Raw genomic sequence first — 19830 nt, forward strand, 5'->3', positions numbered from 1 at the left:
TCCACGGACGGTGGTATCTTCGTCCTATTATTTCAATTCTATCCGCCGCTTTCGATTTTCTTTGGTAGTTTCATACTGCAATCATTTTCTCGCCCATATTCAAACCGCTCTCGATTGTAATCAAGTCTTACTTATCTGATTCCTCCTCGAAATGGATTTGGGACCAACAAGAAATGGTTTGGAAATGATCTAGACTACTTCCCCAAACATCAATTCGACCTCTTTTCCGTGGCCCTTTTAGCACAGAGAGAATTCTATTGTTCTTTTATCATACTAATTAATCATCCGTTACATAACTATTGGTGACATGGTCAAGGCTATAGCCAGAATTTGGGCGGGAGGTATACATTTGTTGGCATTTCTGAGAGTTCATGTGGAGCCAGGAATTCTCTCCCACAAGAATTTTAGGGTGTTTATGACTCCTTACAAAATCTTTCTAGATAAGTATGTCTATCTTTTGCACTAACTTATCATTCCGTTGCTGAAAGCTTTACACACGGACACTTGCTTGTGAAGGACACTGCCGCTAAAGTGGTCGCATTTTCTCTTTCTCGTAGGGACGTTCACTCGTTGAAATTAGATAATTTCGTGTTGCATGTCGTTGAAATAAAGCTTATTCTAAACATTTATCTGTAATCCAACTATAAAATTTTTACCCTGGAGAAAATATTGATATAAAATGTATGTATTTAAGATAGGTGAAAATATTTGCCTAGGTATACTCTTTAGTGCCGTGAAATTTTCAAGATGGCAGCGTAAGTTTGAAACAAGTGCGTCTCGAAAGAAGACCGGTCGAGTGGAATTGAAGCGCCCTAATTACATACAAATGCGAGAGCAGGTCCTTCCTTAGAAGTTTCTTAAGCGATGGCTCCCAATTCAATCAAAGTCGTACCTAAGTGGTAATTGGTTCATATTCGAATGTACCATGTCACTGCTGTTGAATAGGGTTTATCAGCCATGCAGTAAATATTAATCAATTTTTCTACAGTAGTACACAGGTTATTCCATTCATGAGGCGTGCGGGAGCCTGGTTATCAACTTACGAAAGTCATTCATTGCCATCGCTGCCCTTCCTTGTCTCTTTGCCGCTTCATTGCACGAAAATGGCGCGTGTAATATAAGTCATTTTTGTTGTTTGCTTCGTACATGTGCTCGTAATTTTATTATGGAAAATATTACATTTTTGTGAATTCTACCCACTGTCTTAGAAAATGTGAATGGTTTTACCCTTCGTAAAGATATTTTTGTTGGTAACAATAAATATATACCATACTTCTAATTAATTAATAATTTTGAAATTATTTTGGGTGACAACTGTTTTTTTTTAATATAGTCGCGATACAAACCTTCATTTTGTAATGAAATTGGAGAAACATTCATTGACTTTAAATAATAAATTGTGAACATTTATGAAAGTATATAATGTTAATTTTTTATTGTCTTGCTTCTGAAGTTAGACTTTCCGCCGTGCGTGCGCTCTAACGCGCAGGCGTACGTAAAAATAGATTTTCCAAAGGATTTGAAGTTCATGATATTAAATAAATCATTGTAAATGCCCTAAAGAGAATCATAAAATTCTCGATCCTGTTAAGTCTAGTTAAATATCTCTTGCTACACCAAAAATGATGAGTATAAATTTGCTGAATTTTCTGTCTGTTGTAATGTTGTCTGTAACTTTGAGTTTGCCTGTTTGCCGCCGTTGTTGTTAGGGGCGTCGATTTTTGATCATTTATGGAAACAGGTGGCTTCATTTTAGGGATAAATTAAGGCATGTAGTTGTTTTAGTAGGGGACTGGCCTCCTTGGGCCTAACCTCTGCGACCGAAGGTTGCCTTATGACACTGACCTCAAGTTTTAACTCCCTAAAAATTCTCCATCAAATGCTGCTGCCATTTCTCTATCATCGAAGTATATATGAACAAAAGAGCACTCCAGTTCATTAGTTTCCGTTGTGCCTTGGTGGTGTGCAATACTTCTCATTCGGTGACAATGCGTCTGAGGTCTGATATGCTTAGAAAAGTTGCCGTATAACATGCATGAATTATTTTTAAACGTGGTTTGTTAAGATGGTTAAATAAAAACTTTTATTTGAGAATTACCTTAAAAATTACGGATATTAGAATAAATATGATTTTATATGGTTAAATTAAACTCAGGAATTTGGCTTCAAAATCTTTATCAATGAAATCTAAGTTCCTAGTAATTACTGGATATATCGATCATTTTGCTGTGAGCCATGCTACAAATCCAGCATAATAGAGGGTTTGTGGCTAAAAATTTCAGATCGCTGATAGTGAGTAACTGCTGTCAACCTTTACAATGTCACTATTTGAGCTAATCTCCAAAGTATTTGCAATGGCACCCGAGAGAAATGGTATTCAAAGTATGCAATAGGGAAATTGAGTATATTTGCAAAATTGAAAGTATAAAGATTCATTTCTTCTTCTCCCAAGTAGGCCCACCCAAGAAGGACGAATATGGCCACCAGGCAACTACCACGCACCAACAGCAGCACCAGCCGAATGAGCATCAGCTCCAGCAGCCGAATGAGCACCCACTCCAGCCTCCAGGGGGGGATGGAGTGGTGCTGGAGGAGGCTGCTTCCAAGTCCAAGGAGGAGGAAGAGTCGTTGTGGAGCAATGTGGAGGCTCAGGCTGCATTCCTTGGGCCTAACCTCTGGGACCGAACGCTGCCTTATGACACCGACCTCAAGGTTCGATACCCTAAATCATATCCGCCAAATTACTGAATTCATTGCTATATTCTCAGAGTAAATATAAACAGAGGAAAACTCAAGGTGGCCTCAGTAACCTTAAGTAGACATTAGGATCCAATCTTTATTTTTATTATCATGGGAATTGGAAAAAGTTGGAATATGAAGTTTTTTGATTTGATCTAATTAAATCCTTATACTTCTCCTTTATTCATTTTAAAATTTATTGAATATAAAATTTCAGTGACTCTATGGTGATAGTTTATTTTTTTTATTTAATAAATACAAATAAAACAGATATCTTTCAGAGTGGTACAGAAAACATCATCTGAGAATCCGACTATGTACCTAACTATTTAGGTCCGATGTAAACTATAATTAAAGAGAGATATTTTTCCAGACAGACAGGAATGGGAATTGTTTTTCCCCGTGAACTATAAGAACTTGAATAAATGTTTAGATGTGATAAGACTCAGTATGTGCATCTCCTTTTCTTTTCTTCTTTTGGTAATTGCTGATGTTCTAGCATCCCCTGCCACTTACCTTTTGAGAGATAGTTTGTAGATGTAGATTTCAAATATCCATAGCACTTCCCTTGATGCATTTGGCAAAAGCCACTTGACTGGTGTCCCCTTCTAAGGGAATGTGCCCTCTCTTTGCTCCTAGGAGTATGTGGACCTGGATGAGTTCCTTTCGGAGAACGGCATTCCAGTGGAGGGGGGTGGGGGAGAGGCAGGTGTCCCTCCACATCAACACAGCACTGAGCCGCCACATCTCCAGACAGCGGCTGAGCTGCAGACACCCAGTGCAAGGCGGCCTCCATCGCGATCACCGAGGCCTGAGTCGTATGACGGTGGTGATGAGGAGAGGCAGTACCCACAGGTGAAAATAATGGGAGGCTGGATTATGTGATTGAAAATAATGTAATAAACAGATTTGCATTCCAAAAGTGTAGAAACACCTATGATACTATTGGAAGCTCATTGGGAAAAATATAAATTCTTGGGACAGGAATGAATTACAGGTTGTTGTGATCAGTGATCTATCACAAGTATTTGACACAATATATCATGAAGTTCTTGTTAGTAAATGTGAGTGCTTTGGTATCAGGGAAATTGCCCATAAATTTCCATTGTTGTTATCTAAAGAATAGTCAACATATTTTATGTCAACAAAATTGTTGGTTACTATTTATCACTCATTGAAGCTGGTATCATATGGTGTTATTTTATGCTCATTCTTATTCTTACTAATCATCAACAATTTACCTATAGATATATATGATGAAGAATAATGCGTTATAACAGTGGAACCTCTACTTATCATTTTTTTTAATGAGATGGATGGAAAAAATGATGAATGCGAGAAAGTTTGACAAGGTTGCCTACTGAGCAGGAAAAGCAGTATATTTGGGCGAGTAATTTTGATTTTCTTTAAAGTATTCATACAGGAATTTAGCTGTTTACAGAAATATTTGAATTTTATGGAAACACCTTGGGCATTTTCTTGGTTTGACTTATCTTTCTTTCAAATATCATGAGGGAACTTGCCATCTCATAAAAATGTTTTTTCTTCGTATCGGCTATTACTGTAACACAGTGGATTTCTGTTTGATGTAAAAATTGTGGGCAACTGCACAAATGAACAAATTGTAAATATATAGCATCCGATATCCGCCATGTGTCATAATTTATGTGAATCAAACAATATATTATTAATGATGCTCATAGTATGATCTTCTAGATTGCTTTAAGATCTCATCTAAATCTTGAGAGCTTTCTTCACCTGATTGCGGATCTTTTTAGTGGTGATAATGTCGTTGTACTAATATTCCCAATGCTCCATATCCTTCAGCTGTTTACGCAGGTGAGCATTTGGTTGATTGTGAGTGACAAATGCAATATATGTTCCCTTCATCTCTGCGTCCACTTCCCCCATATAATTCACTTCCTCTGTTCCAATCTTCTCCCATCTGACCTTGACTGGCTTACACATTCCTGGGTGCGACAAAATCTCCAGTTTCTATTGGTCATTTGCAGGCTATGGTAGTAATATGTTATTTTCACACATCCACCGTATGACAAAAATGAAACCAAATATTTACCATGTGTCATTTAAGGCAAAGTACAATGCAAGTTCATTCAACCACTTGCCTGCTATATTCACGCCCTTCTCCTCTGGAATCATTTCTAATTCATCAATTATTTTCAGTTGAAGTTTTAAAGTTCTCTGTTACTTCGTTCATAGAGCTATGGTGTAAAGGAAAATTAAATAAAAGTAAAACTAATAAAATGAAACTTGAATTCACTTAACCCTCACAGAAAAAATTCATTGGTTTGATGTCAACCCACACTGAAAATTACAGAACCACTTGTACAAGGTGAAATTTGGTCAAAACTGATGCTATTGTGTATGCAGAGCTGATTGCCAAGGGTGAAGCGTGACTATGTGACTGTGCTGCAAAATCTTTAATCACACCAGTGAAGGCAACTTACTCATTCATTTCCTACTAGTGAAGTACCAGATAAGCAGATGAATTTGAATGGCAGGTAGGAAGTATCAAAATATCCTTAGAAGATATCCCTTCATTAGTGACTCTTACAAGTGAGATTTATAGCATAATTTGTAAATTGTAACCTGATATTCTGTTGATGGAAAAAATTGCACTTAAAAAATCTGATCATTTGCTGAGGATCTCAACTGTTAGGAAATGAAGTTTAGTGAGAATGCGCTCTCCATTGCATTTTGCCTTAAATAGCACATGGTAAATACATGGTTTCATTTTTGTCAAACGATGGATGTGGGAAAATAACACATTGGTACTATGATCTGCAAATAATCAATGCAGAAAAACAATACATTGGGGAGTGATAAATGTGATAAAAAATTATATTGCCTGTATAGAACTTTAATTGTAGTCATAAAAGGTAGACAATCAATGTGGGAATGATAAATTGAAGTTCCACTGTATATGTGGATGGTACATGGATCTCTTCAGCTAATTGACTCATGTCAATTCATTTATTCACCATCAATGTGCATCAACTAGATGTAGAAATCAACTTTAGGCTGGATGGCAATACTTGGTGGAACTTGGTGACTGGAAACATAATAAAAGATTTACTGTTGTATGCTCCACAGAAGAGTACTTAACCAACTCAGGTTTCGACATTACGCTATGTCCTTTGAAAATGATATAGTGTAATGTCGAAACTTGGTTTGGTTAAGTAAACTTCAGTGGAACTTACAACATTGTATCTTTTATTATGTTTCCTAGCTGTAGAAAGATAGTAGTATGCTTGTATGTGGTATTAATGTTGATTTTTCCTTGTGCCTTTTTTGATACAATACATGATATCATCTTCAAGGATGAAGCATTTATAACTTCTGTTAAGAATGAGCCATTTTTTTAAGAGGCCAAAACGATGAACCTGTCGGGGCATCCAGCTTTCAGCCAGTAGTTAAAGATAATCTTGTACTAAGTTGCAGTTCTACAATAGGGTGGTTTCCTATCTTTTTTATTGCCTAAATCGAAAGATTATTACTCCTGGAGTACGTTTTTCATGCTTTTAGATTTTTAAATGACGATATCTGTTTTTCACGATTAAATGAAAAGTGAAAAATTTCAAGCGAAACACGATGGCTGAGTATGAATGCTGGGAAAAGCCTGTGTGACGTCATTCTGTTTCCGGCTGCCACTGATTGAGACTACCTTGGTACCAGGTTATGAGCACTGTTATGATGCAGGCTGCTAGTGGGTAGCGCTTGGCTTAAATAAGGATTATTAATACACTATCCAACGAAGGAAACTTTCCCACCATAGGCAATTTTAATAGGTGATTATTAAGAGATGTTTCCTTGAGCTCTGTCCGTCATGCATGCATTGTTAATCTCAGATGATATAAAACCCCTGAGTACTCATAAAGCATCTGGGCCTCTATGACGTCACGTGAAGTGGCATCACATGGCCGCCAATCTGGCCTTTTTCAAATGAGGTTAAAATTGACCGTTACCATTCGTCTAACATGGATTTCAAAAATCAAATAATTTGTACAGTGGAACCTCGTTAAAGCGAGTACGGGCTATAGCGACACCCCCGCTATAACGAGAGATCGCCGATGCACCGTCAATTGATCCTATAATAAGCGTGTTAAAAAATTCGTTTTTACGAGACCCTTTTGGTGTTGGCTCTCGCCATAGCGAGGGTTTCACCGCCGGAAGACTTTCATCAAGACTCCTTAACCTCTGTAATTGCTAGTGATCTGTTAGAAATGAAGTTAATGGAGTGCTCAGTCTCCAATTTATGTGGTAAACTGTCGTTCGATAAATAAGTAGTTAATTTTGGTGAAAATATTGTGGCATTAGCATTCGCGAATGCTTCATCTTCTTTTGTTCCTCGGGCGGCGGAAAGCAGTCGGCAGCATACCCGCACGTCCGTGAGTTGCGTGAATAGAAAGCATTTGATGGCAGTCACCATGGCCAAAAAAACACCAAACACGTCTAAGCGAGAAAATAAAGATAAAGGACAAAATGAGAGTGTCCAAATTAATTTATCTTCCTGGCGAAACATTCATGGTGTTGTTGAAAAAAAGTTTCTTTTTGAGTGTTACGCTCGCGACGTATTTGAAATAATACACCGAGTTTACCACGGCACTGCAAACGAGAGTTAGTTGTTCTGTGTGTTCTTCCAGCGGCCACCAGGGGGTGCTCGGCTACCCACGTGACGAAAGAGAGCCGACAACCATTAATTTATCTTCCTATTCGCCCTGCAAAATTAAAAAAAAAACAAAAGCGTCCAAGGAATGCAGACGACGAAGAGTTATAAGGAGCTTTGTTCGGGTGGTTTTGCCCACTCCATTCTGCGGGAACTTCTGAGAAAGGAGCTGCGCCTAAGCCTAAAGCGGAGTATTTCAGGGATAGATTGCGAATCGAGAATTTTAAGAGTGCGGAAGTTTTATACTAATGCGAAGCACCAAAGCGTTATCTCCCCTCATAATTGCTGGTGATGCCTGCGGTGTAAACCCGAAGTCGTGGAAGAAAGGACTCCGATCATAAGTATCTTTAGAAGTACTCCCCGCGTCATATAACATAGACGAAACGGAACTTTTTTACATACAACTCCCCGACAAAACCCTTGCAGCATGAGGTATTTCTCGCAATGAGGCCTCTAAAGGTAGGTAGTGCGCCTTAGCGATGATGTAGGATGTACGAAGCAATGATACTCAGCGTGAATTGTCCGGATGGACGTACTTATTCTCCGTTGCAGATTTACAAGGGTGAACTATTCGCGTCAGTGGTCGGAGTCGTACCGGCGCTCTCTTTCGTCACGTGGGTAGCCGAGCATCCCCTGGTGGCCGCTGGAAGAGCACACAGAACAACTAACTCTCGTTTGCAGTGCCGTGGTAAACTCGGTGTATTATTTCAAATACGTCGCGAGCGTAACACTCAAAAAGAAACTTTTTCAACAACGGCAATTTTAATCACATCATTTTTCAAGCTTAGCAAACTTTTTACCGTAGATTATGAAGATATTACATTATCTGATAGAAAAAGTCTTCCAAGGCGGGAACGTTATACAACCTTCCACCGTTTTCGCCTGTAGAAACAAATGGAATGCGTTATTTCACTTCACTGCCTCTTAACGTACAGTCGAAACAATATACATACACCAATGGAAACGTTTGAGGCATTAAATAACCGCGATACTGTTTTATCAGTTAATTTTTGAATTTTCAGTGGAAACTACCAAAATAATAGTTTAATCACGTAAATGAACTAATTAAGTGCATAGAAAAATGGCTTCGTCAGTTGTGCATTGGCATAATGATTGACGAAACAATGCTTTGCATGATTTTTATTCAGTGCGACGCTTATAAATTGTTTGAATAGTAAGTCGTTGTTTGAGTAAGGAAATTTAGTGATGCAAAAAAACATCGCCTTTCATCTGGATTTATGCTTACGTTTATCGGATAGATGTTTATCTGTCGCCGCACCACTCCTGTTCCTGTATATCTGTTCGCAACAGGTATATTGGCTATTATATGCTCCACCTCCGGTAAAGCGACAATTCGCTATAGCGAGTGTTTATTAGTGCACCGTGGGGTGTCGTTATATCGAGGTTGCACTGTATATCATTAATACACTAATGGTGGGCAATGAATCGCAACCAATGCATTTCGTTTTCTTTGATGAAGGAAACTACCATATTCTTAAGTTACCTATGCGATTTCTTGATAAATTTCTAATGTCATAGATGTCATTTTCTTTTTTATTTACTTTTCTAGCTCTTTTATTGCCTTCAGGTTGTTTTTTTTTTTTGTATGTGAGGGACTGAATAGAAGGACCAATTTCATACTTTGCTGTGTTTGACTCAAATGGTCTTACATAGTCTCTCATCTCTCCTGATTAGGGTGTGAAAGTGGAGCAGCAGTCTTCGTGTCGGGCTGGCCGACTGCTTCGCTGTTCTCCCCAGCCACCTCCTGTAGTTGTCGTCCCTTCTGACCCTGATACTGTGAACTCATTGATCTCAGCTGCAGGCCCTCCCTCTCCTGCCGAATCCGGTAAGTCACCTCACAACACTTCTGCCAACCAATAAAACTACATGTACAGTACACTCCCGATTATCCGGACTAATGATGGGGAGGGACGGCACAAATAATCGGAAAACACGGATAACTTTCGCTTAAATGTCTTGCAATGCTCATAATTTACGTAAAACAAACAATATTTTATTATTCATGCAGTTACTCTGTTATTTTAGAGTGCTTACAGGACTCAATGAGAGCTTTCTTCGCCAGTTCGCAATAATAATAATAATAATAGTAATTTTTATTGTTCCTAGAGATCACATGTTCCGGTGACATTGGAAGTCGTCAAAATAAAGTAAATAATTAAAGTAATAGTTACAAATAAATGAAGTGATATAACATTTACAATTTTTACAGATAAAAGAAAAAATGTTACAATTTTAGTGGTTGATGGGCAAAGATTACTCCGAGCCCAACATAAAATCCTTCAGGCTATAATAGTTATTTTCTATTAAATATTTCTTCAAAGCATTCTTGAATGGTGTAGGTGGAAGACATTTAATCATAGGGTAGCTTGTTGTATATTTTTGATAGGGAGAAAAGGGGTCCTTTTTGGCAGAAAGTGCTATGGTAGTCTTTGAGGTGAATGTCATTGGTGGTTCTGGTAGCGTGATTATGGAGAGAACTATTTTTTGGAAAGTATTCAGGGTTATTCTTAACAAAAGAGGCACAGTTGAGTATGTAGAGTGATGGGAATGTTAGTATTTTCAGATCATTGTAAAGAGGTAAGCCAGGTGCTCGCATAGAAACTCTGGCCATGGCTTTCACTGCGGAGCACGGATCTTTTTAACTGAGCACGGATGCACACTGCGAGGCTTGGAAAACAGTAACACGGTGCTCCCGTGCTATCTATAGATAGCTATATATAGCTAGCGCGCGGTCGCTTCCATTTTATGAAGGGATTCTAACAGAATTAATAAGCCTGGTTTACCCTAGCATTAATGCAGTAATTCTGATGATTTTGCGTCCAATTTTATTTTTTTATAAAGATCGCAGAAAAAATTGAGCAAGAGTAAAAATAATGCACGGATAATCCGCAACCCAGATAAACCACAGCCGAATAATCGGGAGTATACTGTATTGATTTGCACTTGTGCAGAACTGCCTTCATTTCATACAATAGTTGATCTGCAAGCAAGGCTTCCCTCCAATGTGTATGATTGGCTTACTTAGTTAGATAGTCTTTCTTTCCCTTCATTCACATGGAAAAAAACTCTTTAACACAACTCTCAGGGAAAACGATGGCTATTGCCGCTTCCTGACCACTTTTGTGAGGGAGCATATCACTTAACACTGCCTCACAAGGCGCACATAGCATAGGGTAGCATATTTTATTTCCCAAAATAGGGTTGGGGAGGAAAGATTCATCACAAACAGAAAAAAAACTTGTGACCACTGCGGAATGTATTCGTTGACTTATATTTATTGATATTACCCAGTATTTCCTACCCTAATAAAATGTTTTAATCTTCGAGTATTTCTATTTAATATGTGCATAGTTGCTTACTAAGTTTCATTGTTACTTTTTGCATAAGTTAGCAGTTCATAGGTTCAACGGTTCTAGAAAGGAATACCTGAAACTCAATGGGTTATTGATGCATTCTATTTTTTATAGGGTTCTAGCATTCTATTTTTTCTTTTTAATTATCTCAGTAAATAATGTCTGGGAAACTACACTTACTCAGTGTGTTGTTCGTATTTAGCAGTTTTGCTTTCAGGGTAATGTGGGTAGATGAACATTTTTTGCTTCTGGCCAAAATGTGAAAATCCTAGTTGAATCCCTAACAGTACCACCAATGTGTAATGTCCTTGCCCTGAGTGAGGAAGGCTAGGGAATACTCCTTCTCCTAAATTTCTAAAACATACACTTGAGGCTTTGTTGGGGGTGAGCTTTACTCTTGACTATGCTAACCAACATTATGCATGAGAAAAATAGTGGCTAACATGTGTTGTTATGTGTATTTTGTTTCTCTCAATGGTGTATTCACTAACCTAAGATTGTCACTGCCTTCACCTACACTTGTTAGAATAATGCGTTTTGGTAATTTGCGAAAAATATTTTTATGACACAATTCAATGATAATAATGATATTGTGTGTAAATATTCTTTATGATAAAATCATTTGTTAAAATTCAATTTAAATAATTTGAACTTTCATTAAATGGTTTGGGCACATATTTGTGATCCTATCCTTCAGTGGCTTTATGTGCCTTGTGGGTTTTTTTTTTCGTAACTCAGATAATCTGTGCTTCATATTTTTTCAGAAGGATTGTGGTTCATGGGACCATTTTCAGTGGGCTAAAATAAAATTTGTTGAATATTTTGTTCGAAATTTCTCTTGTTAAAGATGGGATGAATTTATATTAAATGAATATTACTATGAAAATATATCAAACAATGAAATAATGAAAATTACATATGAAAATATATTAAACAATGAAAACTTTTTCAACAGACTTTTCCATGTCTTCATCAACTACAACGACAACAGGCCATGATTTTGACCCAAGGACTCGTGCCTTCTCCGATGAAGAACTCAAGCCTCAGCCAATGATTAAGAAATCCAAGAAACAGGCAAGTATCATTGGGTCAAAAAAATCATGCTCATTTCTCATCAGTTTTTGTGTGCAATTAATGAATTATTTATTTTTTTTAGAAATTTAATGAAGTGCTTGGAAATGGATTCTTCAGGGCAGTACAAAAAAATGGTGTTGACGGCAGTGGGTGATCAATGTGTGTGTATTGGCTATTATTTGATCCACCTTTGGTAAAACGACAATTCGCTAAAGCGAGTGTTTATTTGAGCACCGTGGGGTCTCGTTTTATCGAGGTTTCACTGTAGACAACTTATGTTTCATCATGATAAGGTCATGAAACCAATGGTCATTTTCTTTAGACTCTCCCATCCTATATTTAATTTTATCATTCATTTTATCTGTGGAAATCAGGAATATAAGTGTATAAATCATTTATAGCTCAAAGTAAACATGTCAAATGATGTCTGAGAAAGGATTAGAAATGAGTACATACATGAAAAAAATTGGATGCTTAAATATACTGTCACTTGAAATCCAAGGACTGCCTTGCATATGTAGTGAAGTTATGGATGGCTGGAAATAAGATAGTCTTGTTACTTCAAGAAGTTTTATTTGTAATCACTACATATCAATTTACAGCATACGAGCCTTGTATCCAGAGAATAGAGTCTGTCATAATCTTCAATGTCCATTACTACTTCATGTTTTGTGAGTGGTATTTAACCAATAATTAATTACTATTTCTCATTTCCTAAATGAATAGTTTGTGCCAGATGACCTGAAAGATGAGAAATATTGGGCCCGGCGTCGGAAGAACAACATGGCTGCCAAACGCTCACGGGATGCACGACGTGTGAAGGAGAACCAAATTGCACTTCGTGCAGGATTCCTCGAGAAGGAGGTGTGTATTCCTTGAGTATTTTCTTACAATGCTGCCACATAGTTATCTTTATCCGTGAAAATTTTGAAGTCAAGCCATTTGTGAGGAGCAGGTTAGAGTCACCCTTTCCCAACCAATGCTGATGATTCCTAAATAGTCTATTATTATTTAAGTATTCTTGGAGGACCATAAATGAATCTTTGCCTTTGTGAGGTGTATGTGTTTTTGGTCTTGGTGTAACTTCTTGTAATGAATGAATCTTTTCATATGGTCTCCTGAAGTATGAAGCTCTTAAGGTGGGATTCAGCAAAGAGTTCATGGAAGAGAAGCAAAAGACAATGGGGTCGTTCACTCAGACTGGAAATTGCAATGTGAAAACGTAATTTGGTAGATGGATGGGATAGATAAGTTATAGTGAAAATAAGGTTTTGCTCAATTAGCTGTTTCATCACAACTTTAGAATGAAAGAATGGCAAAGTTGTTGCCCATTTTTTGTGAGTTCATTTATCATGACATCACTAAAGTTCAGTCACTAAGTTCACTAAGTCATTCAGAGAGACCCAATCCTCTGTGGAAAGAATCTCTCATTAGTGCGTTTATGATATCAAACTATTTATGTGAGAAAGATAAGCGAGGCCAAGAAGTAGCAGAGAAGCGGTGAGCTGCTCGGCAAGAGTCAGTAACGTCATGAACTTATCAGCGAAATGGGTCACCCCATTGATATTTTGCAGCAAATAGCTCGACAAGTAGGTGACGGATCAAAAAATGGAAAAATTGAGGTCTTTATGTTTCAAAGTCAGATGCAATCTACAATAATGAAAAAATTGTGAACGAGTCTATTATCATGGGAAGGAAACGCTAAGGGTATAAACTTCTACTTTTGTGCCACAGTCCCTCTGAGCAACTATCAAAATATAAATCAAAAGCTTGCTGCTTTATGGCTTAAGAGGGAGCTAAATACGTACGCACATCAAGTATCTTTATGCTAAATTTCATTCCAGAAAAAAAGTACTCTCAGCCATTGAGGACCTTTACCCATTGGGCCTCCGTTTACTTTTGAGAAATTCATCTGCCAACTGAATTAATTTAAATTTCTTACCCCTTGTGAGCTGGAGGAAATTTTATCCAGATTGACTTTTTCATGGTATGTTTTCTTATATTATTGTCTCCAGTCATGCTCGAGACATCCTCTGATTATTAGTTGTGAACATGGAAATTGACAATCCTTCTTGTGTCCTTTTGAGAATGGTATTTTGGCTCTCTAACATCACTTTCAGGATAAACAATAGAGCTCAGGAGATATAGAACTTAAATTACTCCATGTTTGAATGTCTGGTCATCTAAATGTATAATTTCTCCACTAAATTCATAAGTAAGGATATTTGAAGTTTTGCCTGCATAGCACAGGGTGCATCATTAGGATTGTGGTTTTTTAGATGCCCAATATTAGTAAAAAAATCATTGAGATTCTTCATTCATCACTTTTGGCAATATGGCTAGTTTGCATAAAAGCCTTGTTTTATGATTTTCACGGTACAACACTGAAAAGTCTCTGGAAGACAATGCTAGAATGCATAAGAGGCATCTTGGAACGTAGGCTTTCGTAGCGAGATTCATTGATGTCGACGACTTTTAGGTGCAGCTGAGTATTGTGCGTTGTCATGCTATTGCATGTGTTGCATGACAACGCGCAATACGCAGCAGCACCCGAAAGTCGTCAGCATCATAAGAGGAATCTGGCATTTTGCTTTATACACTCATTGATTCCATTAGAATGCCAGGTTAAACATTTTAAAATATTTTGTACAAACTGCTTCAATATTCTTGGTGTTTATTTTTCAATTTGTATAGTCATTTGCGTGTGGTGCAGAGGCTGCTTCAACTTATTTCACATTTCTCATTTTTTTCAGAATATCACCTTACGACAAGAACTGGAGAGGCTCAAGAAAGAGAACTCTCTTCTGAGAGAAAGACTCACTAAATACACGGAGGATGTTTAATCCTTTATGAGCTACCTCTTAATGTTCCAATTCCTGGCGTCCATTGTGTATGATGACCTCAAGGAGTCAATAGAAATGGATTTAACCATTTGAGAGCAATGGAAGCAATGTTTCAATTGAAAAATACATAAGGTATCATTGTGATACAAAGAAGGCTGAATATAATTGCTGGTGTGGATGATTTTACGTGGGCAGTTTTCAGTCGCCAAATCAAAGAAAGGAGTTGAGAGTGGCATGGTGAAAACCCTTACAGTAGAATTATTTTACTGAATCCCATAAAAGATTTTAAGGATATTGTGCTAATCCTAAACTACTCACGAAAAAAGTGTATAGATTGTGATTTTTATATATATTTTTTTCATATTGTTAAATGATCTTGGAGAGGTGAAATTTTGCTTTTAAGCCTTGTGTGCCGGTGGAATTACCCAAGTGTCTTTAGATCAATATGGCTGTTTGTTCAGAATCATATATACATATATATAAATAGACTACATTTTAATTTTTGACTGTTTTGCTCAAACGAGGGATTTTACTATCTACGAGTGACAGTCTCGGAAAAGTATGAAAAGTGCAGCTAGAACACTTTGTTCAGTCCATTTCATTGTAAATATCAACTATTCATTGTTTATAAAGTTCATCCATGTTAAATAGGGAAGTGTTGTCTTTGTATATAGAGGTGAATGATAGTTTGCTAGCTTTTGCATTGAAGTTGCTTTCTTGCATTGTAATTTTTGTGAAGTTATGTATTCTTATAACTGGGCCCCTACATTTATTGGAAATGATTAAAAAATCTCTCTATTACTCCTACATGAGTAAATGTTATCGTGCTAATGCACGCATAATATGAGGAAGCGAAAGTGTATGCATGTGGGCATTATTGTATCAAGGTGATAATTTTTAGAAATGAAAGCAAAGTTGTATGCACACATCATATTCCATTGTAACTATTGAGTGTGTTTACCAGTCATCATTTTTATTATAAACAAGAGCTTTATATTTATGAGGAGAGACAGGGTTTAGGGTGGAAATGTACGTAATATCCCCTCTTATGCAAAAGAGTATATTCATGCAAATGACTAGTTGCCCCTCCTCATCAATATATTTTCTGCAGCAGTACAAAACTTCATATTGTTGAATCCTACTCTTTTTCAGGTACTAGGTAGTTGAAACAAAAGGCTACACCAACTTAAGAATGACTGTCATTGTCGTGTGTAGTGAGTAAGCGGCTCGTATATTATTTATTATATGGGCAAGATTGGCACATTGGAAAGCATTATTCCCTTTTTTTCTACTTACTTACTACTTTTATTTTTACGAAAGTTATGCATATATCTTCAGGATAATATCCTATTTACTGAGTTATTGATAAAAGTAATCACAAATATTTTTAAGGCTTGGAGTTTTAGTTGTTAAGATCATTGAATTTAAAAAGGCAAAAAGCCTTAATGTAGGTACTTGGGAACTGTGCGTAAAAATGAAATTGGTTCATTCTTTGCATTCTCTGGACAACATTACAGAACCCATTATTGTACTTTATAAGAATGAAATGCCTGTGTAGAATGACCATCTATACTTGCATAACATGCTATATATTTTATAACAGTTTTTTAAATGAATAATGTTAATGTACAGATTGTTATCTATATACCTATTATGAAATATATGAAATTGTAATTTGTTAATCCTCAGATATGTTTAAGCATGATTATTTCTCCTTAGAGGTGCACTAAAAGAGGGATTACATCTCTTTCTCTCTCTATATAGCATTTTGTCGTACATAATATGTCTGCGCCTGCTTACACTCAATTTGTCTTGAGACTTTTGGTGCTTTGGAACATTGTCGAAAAGCCTACATATGTATGAATTTTGTGCATGATTGGAAAAATATTGTGATTGAAATATTTCTCGAGTAACAATGAAGAAATTCTCGGACTGGATTAGTTGATTTCATTGTTTTTTTTCTATCATGGTGTGTTGTGTTGTCCATATTGCACGATATTAATATCGTTATCTCTTCGCCTAATATCATTTACCCCTCCTCATTTGTGGGCAGCTGCTGCAATTGCCTTCCCTTGCATAAATTGCCATTGTTATCTGTAGCTATTGAGACATGCTGCATTATCTTTAAATCTAAATTCGTTTGTAGACTCTACCTGAAAGAATTTTCTCCCTTTACTTTCAATGTTTTTTGGATAATGATGGATTAAGGCGGACTTGGTGCCCATTTTGTGCCTCGACTCTTGGCATTTTTCAACAATAAGTCAATCATAATTCCAGCACTCACCTCCTCCAAAGGACCATTGAATATCAAAACACACAATGCCCTTTGTTTGAGTTGAATGGCAACTGATCTGCAAGTGGGTGCAGCCTCTTCTCTCCAATTCTTACCTCCGCTCATGCCCACATGGATGAAGAAGACATTCACCTTCCTAGCTGAGTGATATTTTCTCTCTGTCTCAAACAACCTCAACCCATATTTATCTGACAGGAGGCAGAATATTTTGAAGGTGGCAAAGGCAGGGGACTTCCTCAGTTGAATGTTGTGTACTGCCCTGAGTGTGAAGTGCTTCTGAGCACTGGTATCTTTGTTGAGCAGCTGCTCTCTTGATGACCGTTTGCAGTCGCATGTACTCCCAGCAAAATTTGATGGGTACCCAGCCGCTTGTCAGTGGTGCACCCAAAGACAGTTGGAGCACTTCAGAAATATTCGTGAGAAATACAGCAAAGAGTGTTTGGGCTTGCACACTTACGTGCTTTAGCACTCAGTTGCTGGTTTCTGCTGTGAGCAGAGGAAATTATATCCAACTGAATATGAAGCTGAGGTCCTCATTATTCCTTTTAACCTCTCCATCCTCCCCGTTTTCTTGAGGACACCTTCCCTCGTTGGCTTGCAAACCATAGGACCATGGAGTCACAGAGGGAAAGGAGGAAGCGTCAATAGCTAAAGCCTTAAACACCACAGTAAATGCAACAAGGCCAACTTAGAAAACGTCACAGGGTCCATTAAATGCCAACTATAAGAAAACCAGAAGGAAATGAAGAACATTCTATTCCATTTCTCAGTCATTGCAGGGTGGTGGTAGTGGTGGGAGCAATGGTCAGCCTGATGGAGACATTGCTATGGGAAGCCACTACCTTTCGATCGTGTAGGTAGACAGATACTTCCTTTTACAAACTTTAGCTCTGAGGCAGTTGGTCCTTTACATCAACCCGCACCAACACTAACACCACACTGTTAATATTTTCATCTGAGGAGCATCACATGACTCTAGTTTCAGCAATTTGTATGAGGAGGCACATGCACAGTGTGACTCGTGATAAAAGTGACATGCTAGTGGTACAATTCATAATCCTTCCTGAAAACGTTTTGATGTTGGGACCAATGTTTTGCCCCAGCGAGGCATTAACTGTGTACGTGATCAAAGAGGGAATCAATTGAGATTAAAAAACACCTCGTAACCTTGAGCTGAGAAGACAATTACATTCTTCATAGCACATGTAAGTCCACACACCTGACTGAAATGTGGAAGATATGAATGTCTCTGTAGTTACTCGTATCACCCTCCATTTGCTTTAAAGTTACTTTGTCGCAAAAGGAGCCAATATTCCGTTCCCTGGGGCATGGTATGGCCAACTATGTGCATAGAGTGCAATCTGAAGGGATATGGAGAAAACTCTCACATCATATGTGTACATAGTGATGTATGCCCTTGGATGGGTGCAGTCTACACTGAATTAGTTACTATTTGCAGTTGGTCGAGTCATCTCACACTATACAGCCTCTGTTGCCACTCAAAATCAATTTTGCATCCATATTTATTTATGGGTAGATTAATTTGTAGAGATCTAAATATGATAATAAACAGTAATTGAAGAGCTACAATTTATTTGTTTCAATTCCATTTTCTTTAATGACTTGATATGAGACTACCTTTACTAATCCTATCTGCTGCTTACTTCAGAAATTCACACCAGGTGGTCAACGACTTGAACTACCTTGGCATCTGCTTTCTCTACAGAGTTTTGTTGATTTTAGAGGACAAGGTGGATTATGTGGCCTGACTAACAAAGCCACAAGGCAGCATGCTTGACTTTAATCCAAAATTAGGCCTTTCATTCTATCCAGTAATATGATTTCCTTCCTCCTTATATGCCCAACCAACGTCCTTCCCTCTATTGCTGTTTTCAGCATCACCTCTCATCTCCAAGTGAGAAGGAGTTAGTAGAACCTATGCAAGCATCATAGAGAAGATAATAATAAGGTATAATGTATGCTCTATAGTTTAATTGAAGTTACTCCTGTTTTAAATCCTAACCCCTTCTAATGACCTTCCATTTGATAATCAGAGGACACACTGCCTGGCCTTTGCCTCCAATCAATGCCGCAGGGAGAGGGGATTTTGAGGGATAAAACCCTGCCCAGAGCTTATAGAATTTTTTTAAATAAAAATTTTTGACAGATTTTGCAATTAATATTAGGAGGATGGATGACTCACAAACAGAATATAGAACTATTCACACAGCTGCAAAACTCACCATTTTGAACCATTTAGCTTAAAAAATTTTCTGGGGGAGGGCCCACACACCTGCTTACCCTGATGGGTATTCAATACTCCAGAGGCAGATACAGATGGGGGGGTGCGTGTCCAGGGATGCCGACTTACAAAAAATATTTGGGGGGCCCAAACCGGGGATCTTGCCGTGGGAAATTTTATAAGTAGTGAGTTTTTAGTTTTTTAAGCATTTTAGAAGAGTCATATGATCAACATTAGAACCATGATAACTCTAATCTCGATATCTGACCACTCCGGGGAAAATAGACAAGCCTGACACATTTTTTCCTCACACCCATAACGAATTTTTGAGGGGGCGATCAGGCCTCATGGAGTCAGTGCCACTGTGGGCCCCTTGCGGGCCCGCCCGTATTGCCAAACATTGCAGAACCACAATTATAACTTTTTTATGTCATACGGTGGTATTGCCTTGTATATGCGTGTAATAAATTTAATTAAAATTTTCTTAAACTCTGTATGTGACTTGATTACTTTTATTAGGATAAAAATAAAGGTAACTCAAGATATTTTTTGCGCTCTCCCCTCCAGTTTTTTTCTGT

General features: G+C 37.6%; 1 protein-coding gene across 5 annotated transcripts in view; it reads left to right on the forward strand.

Annotated features, from left to right (window-relative positions):
• Nucleotides 1–16654, forward strand: part of LOC124158837 (hepatic leukemia factor-like) — a 91102-nt gene extending 74448 nt beyond the window's left edge. For 3 of the 5 annotated variants that reach the window (XM_046534200.1, XM_046534196.1, XM_046534198.1), the window contains exons 2-7: nucleotides 2456–2712; nucleotides 3379–3594; nucleotides 9122–9272; nucleotides 11756–11874; nucleotides 12601–12738; nucleotides 14628–16654. In XM_046534200.1, coding sequence (XP_046390156.1) covers nucleotides 2456–2712; nucleotides 3379–3594; nucleotides 9122–9272; nucleotides 11756–11874; nucleotides 12601–12738; nucleotides 14628–14717 — 971 coding nt within the window. In that variant the 3' untranslated portion in view covers nucleotides 14718–16654. Of the gene's footprint in view, nucleotides 1–2452; nucleotides 2713–3378; nucleotides 3595–9121; nucleotides 9273–11755; nucleotides 11875–12600; nucleotides 12739–14627 lie in introns of all 5 variants that reach the window. The other 2 variants (XM_046534199.1, XM_046534197.1) reach the window with 2 other exon arrangements.
• The last annotated feature ends 3176 nt before the right edge of the window (nucleotides 16655–19830 follow it).

Source organism: Ischnura elegans, chromosome 5 (genome assembly GCF_921293095.1).
Source record: "Ischnura elegans chromosome 5, ioIscEleg1.1, whole genome shotgun sequence".
Taxonomy (NCBI): Eukaryota; Metazoa; Arthropoda; class Insecta; order Odonata; family Coenagrionidae; genus Ischnura; species Ischnura elegans.